The sequence below is a fragment of the Asparagus officinalis genome, chromosome 3 (assembly GCF_001876935.1).
Source record: "Asparagus officinalis chromosome 3, Aspof.V1, whole genome shotgun sequence".
In the NCBI taxonomy this organism is placed as follows: Eukaryota; Viridiplantae; Streptophyta; class Magnoliopsida; order Asparagales; family Asparagaceae; genus Asparagus; species Asparagus officinalis.
Genome location: NC_033796.1, coordinates 10,583,879 through 10,585,036, shown reverse-complemented (window position 1 = coordinate 10,585,036; position 1,158 = coordinate 10,583,879). Strand labels below are relative to the sequence as shown.

General features: G+C 36.4%; 1 protein-coding gene across 1 annotated transcript in view; it reads right to left on the bottom strand.

The window, feature by feature from the left end:
* Window positions 935-1,158, bottom strand: part of LOC109834614 (FT-interacting protein 1) — a 3,294-nt gene continuing 3,070 nt past the window's right edge. The window contains 1 exon segment of the mRNA XM_020402650.1: window positions 935-1,158. This exon segment is cut by the window's right edge and continues 9 nt beyond it. Within this exon segment, the coding sequence (XP_020258239.1) occupies window positions 946-1,158 (213 nt within the window). The 3' untranslated portion in view covers window positions 935-945.

Below are 1,158 nucleotides of genomic sequence, written 5' to 3'. Positions count from 1 at the left end.
GTGTTATATACTTATGCTTGGCTATTTAGGTTGTTTATATGTTTTTATAGGTTTCAACAGTTTTTTTGGAGAATTCATACAACTTAACTACATAAATTTATGAATAATCAGGTTACTACATGTCACATTATATTTTTTTTGAGATATTATTATTTGTTCATGTTACAGTCGAACTTTTATATAATTAAGATTACATCACATAACGAGCACAAATGTTGTATAATATAGTGGGGGTAATCTTACCATGGTTACCATAAACACTTTTCACTACAAACATCAAAACCAACCAAACACAAGAAAAGTGGGAAATGTATTATCAACAAAAGTTTTCCTTTTTTTTTCATGCGAACCAAACACAAGAAAAATAAATACATTGGTTTCCCATCATTTTTTTGTGCGAACCAAAGCAAAACAATCAATTTCTTGGAAAAGTTTGGAAAACTCAAAACTTGTGTTTTTGTATATGGAAATGCATTTCCCTATATCTAGGAAACGAACCAAACAGCCCCTTATAGTTCAAATCCTAGCTTCCTGACCTGACTAAATCGACCTGAAAAGCCACTTTCCAATCTGACTTTCACCAAAAGCAGCAATCATTTTCCAATCCCATTATTTAAAGATTTCTCATAAAGTTTTACTTTGCTCAACTGGCACTTTCCAAATACCGAAATGCTAATCAAAACCACAGCATCAACGGTAACCCACTTCAAATTTCCATTCCCAGCACATCACCAACTTTCCCTCTTTCGAGCCCCCCGCTCAAAAGCCGCAACGGTCACAAGAAACAATTAATAACAAAGACAAATCAATCCAATTATTAATCACCACTAATCAACTAATTAAACACTACTAATTAGTACACCAAAACCAATAACAAGAAAACATTGCAAAAAAAAAAAAAAATCAAAGAATGCGGTCGGAGAGCGACGAAAAAAAAAAAAAAAATCAAAGAATGCGGTCGGAGAGCGACGGCAATCGCCGGAAGAAATTAAACGAAACCGACGGCATATCATCGCGAAACTTCGGGTGCCGCAAGTAGTAAAACCCAGCGAACAACACCAGCGTCTTGAACGGAACCACATAAAACACCAGCGACGCGAGTAGACAGAACGCCACAAATATCCCCGTCGCCCGCGGGTCCCTCCAATTAAGCAGCGC